The sequence below is a fragment of the Trichechus manatus genome, unplaced genomic scaffold (genome assembly GCF_000243295.1).
Source record: "Trichechus manatus latirostris isolate Lorelei unplaced genomic scaffold, TriManLat1.0 scaffold00188, whole genome shotgun sequence".
Classification (NCBI taxonomy): Eukaryota; Metazoa; Chordata; class Mammalia; order Sirenia; family Trichechidae; genus Trichechus; species Trichechus manatus.
The window spans coordinates 1,902,504-1,904,767 of record NW_004444124.1 but is presented as its reverse complement, the minus strand read 5'-3'; the positions used below and the strand labels follow the sequence as shown (position 1 = coordinate 1,904,767).

General features: G+C 65.2%; 1 protein-coding gene across 1 annotated transcript; it reads left to right on the top strand.

The window, feature by feature from the left end:
• Positions 1-208: 208 nt before the first annotated feature.
• PPP1R3G (protein phosphatase 1 regulatory subunit 3G) lies at positions 209-1,318 on the top strand. The gene has a single exon (XM_004387552.1). It carries the CDS (start codon positions 209-211, stop codon positions 1,316-1,318), a length of 1,110 nt encoding a protein of 369 aa, XP_004387609.1.
• The last annotated feature ends 946 nt before the right edge of the window (positions 1,319-2,264 follow it).

Genomic DNA, 2,264 nt, shown 5'->3' with positions numbered 1-2,264 from the left:
CTCCTCCCACTCAGCTCGAAACAGCAGCAGCTAAAACCGGGAGTCTCCCAAGTGGACCTTCACTTTCCTCTCCAACCCGCTCAGGGCTGACTCGAGGCGCGAAGCCAAGCGAGCCCCGCGCTCCTTTCGGCGGCACGATGAGCTGAATCTCCAGGGTAGTCCTGAGCCAGGGAATGCGACTCGGACAAGTCCTAGGCGCGACGGCATCATGGAGGCCTCAGGCGCGCAGCTCCTAAGCTTGGAGGCGCCGAGCCCCGCGCCCTTCGGACAGCCCCCGCCCGCGGAGGAGCTGCTCGCCCCGGAAGGCCTCCTCCTGGAGAGTGGCGAGGACAGCAACGGCCTCTCTGAAGCCCCAGGCCCCGACGCTCAGCCTGGGGCCAGCACCCTGTCCCCGGAGGAGGAAGTCGCCCTCCGGGAGCAGGAGGAGCTGCTGGAATGCCGCCGCCGCAGCCGCGCGCGCTCCTTCTCGCTGCCCACCGACCCCATCTTGCAGGCGGCCAAGTTATTGCAGCCGCCGCCTCAGGCCGAGGGGTTGGGCACGGAGGGTGGGGAGCGGGCCGAAGCCGCACCGCCCAGCTCCGGTGGCTGCTGCACCAAGTGCAAGAAGCGGGTGCAGTTTGCCGACGCGCTGGGGCTGAGCCTGGCCAGCGTGAAGCACTTCAGCGAGGCTGAGGAGCCCCAAGTGCCGCCCGCCGCGCTCGCCCGCCTCCGGAGCTTCCCCATGTGCCCCAAGGACCTGCAGCAGCTGGAGAGCCTGCTGGCCGCGGCGGCAGCGGCGGCGATAAAGACGGCCTCGCCTCCCTCGGCGCCCGCCCCGCCCCGGCTCCGGCCGCTCTTCCAGCTCCCGGATCCCCAAGCGGTAGTCGAGCGCCTTTGGCGGCAGCGCGTGTGCCTGGAGCGCGTGGACTGTTCGGCGCCCGGGGGTGCGGAGGTGAGGGGCTCGGGCCGGGTGCTCTGCGGTCCCGGGCCGAGAGCTGTGACTGTTCGCTACACCTTCACCGAATGGCGCTCCTTCCTGGACGTGCCGGCCGAGCTGCAGCCCGAGCCAGAGGAGCCACAGCCGCCAGAGGCCTCGTCGAGGGTCTCCAGGCCGGAACCCGGGCCCGGGGATGGCGAGGAAGAGCCGGGCACCCAGCGCTTCCACTTCTCTCTGTGCCTGCCTCCGGGCCTGACGCCCGAGGACGCGGAGGACGCGGACGCGTTGGGTTCCGCTGTCCACTTCGCTGTCCGCTACTGCTGCGCGCAGGGCGAGTACTGGGACAACAACTCCGGCGTCAACTACACACTGCGCCTTGCGCGCCCAGCGGACGCGCTCTGAGCCCCCGCCCCAGTGGCGCGCGGGGGACGATGGGAAGTGGCTGGCCAGCGGCCGGTCGCACCTGTCACCCAGGGGACTGGCGGGGGACGCTCTGGTGCGTCCCCAACCCCTGGCGGACCTGGCCGTCGGCCTGGCGTCAGAGGAGCGTAGCAGGGAAGAGAGGGAGCCGCTGAGCCTTGAACTCACTCCAGACGGACCCTGTGAGCGAGAAGGATCTCCCTGCGCCCGCTCCAACCCCCTCCGGCCTCGTCATTCTCCTCTGTGGGAACTTCCTAGGTGGTCTCCTGAGTTCAGCCCCGCGTCAGAATGGGAAGAAACTCCCAAGGCCCCAGCAGTAGCTTTCTCCAAGCAAATGGCTCGTGACTCCTGAGCGTGGCTCTAAGGGCCTTGGAATTTGTCCTCACCCGGAGCAGTCGTACTTTAGTCCTTGCAGCTTTCTGGAAACCCACGGGAGACGACGAAGTCCCCCACTACAGTGCTCAGAGCAAGGCTCCAGGCTGCAGATGGAGGCGACCGGCCCTGTGCACGAACCGGCGTCCTTTTCTCTCAGCTGTGGTCTGGGAATTGTTTGCCCAACCGTGACGTTATTTATCCAGCTTGTACGTTTGTGTACAAATGTCCTTTAAAAAACCAAAGGCCACTTGCACACTCAAGCTGCACTTTATGTTTTTGCCCCTGTGCACTTGGGACAGGGAGCCTTGCTGTCGCAATGGTTAAGCGCTGGGCTGCTAATCTAGAGGTTGGCAGTTTGAACCCACCAGCCGCTCCGCGGGAAAAAGACGTGGCAGTCTGCTTCCTAACGATTACAGCCTTGGAAACCCTATGCGGGCAATTCTCTGTCCTGTAAGGTCACTAGGAGGCCGAATCAACTCAAGTACAACGGGTTTGGTTTGCATTTGGCACTTTGGAGGCTTGACATATGATCTTGTCAGCTGATGAGTGAGAT

What these genes read in the sequence shown, in the direction of transcription:
- PPP1R3G (XM_004387552.1), top strand. Translation starts at nt 209, where the DNA reads ATGGAGGCCTCAGGCGCGCAGCTCCTAAGCTTGGAGGCGCCGAGCCCC.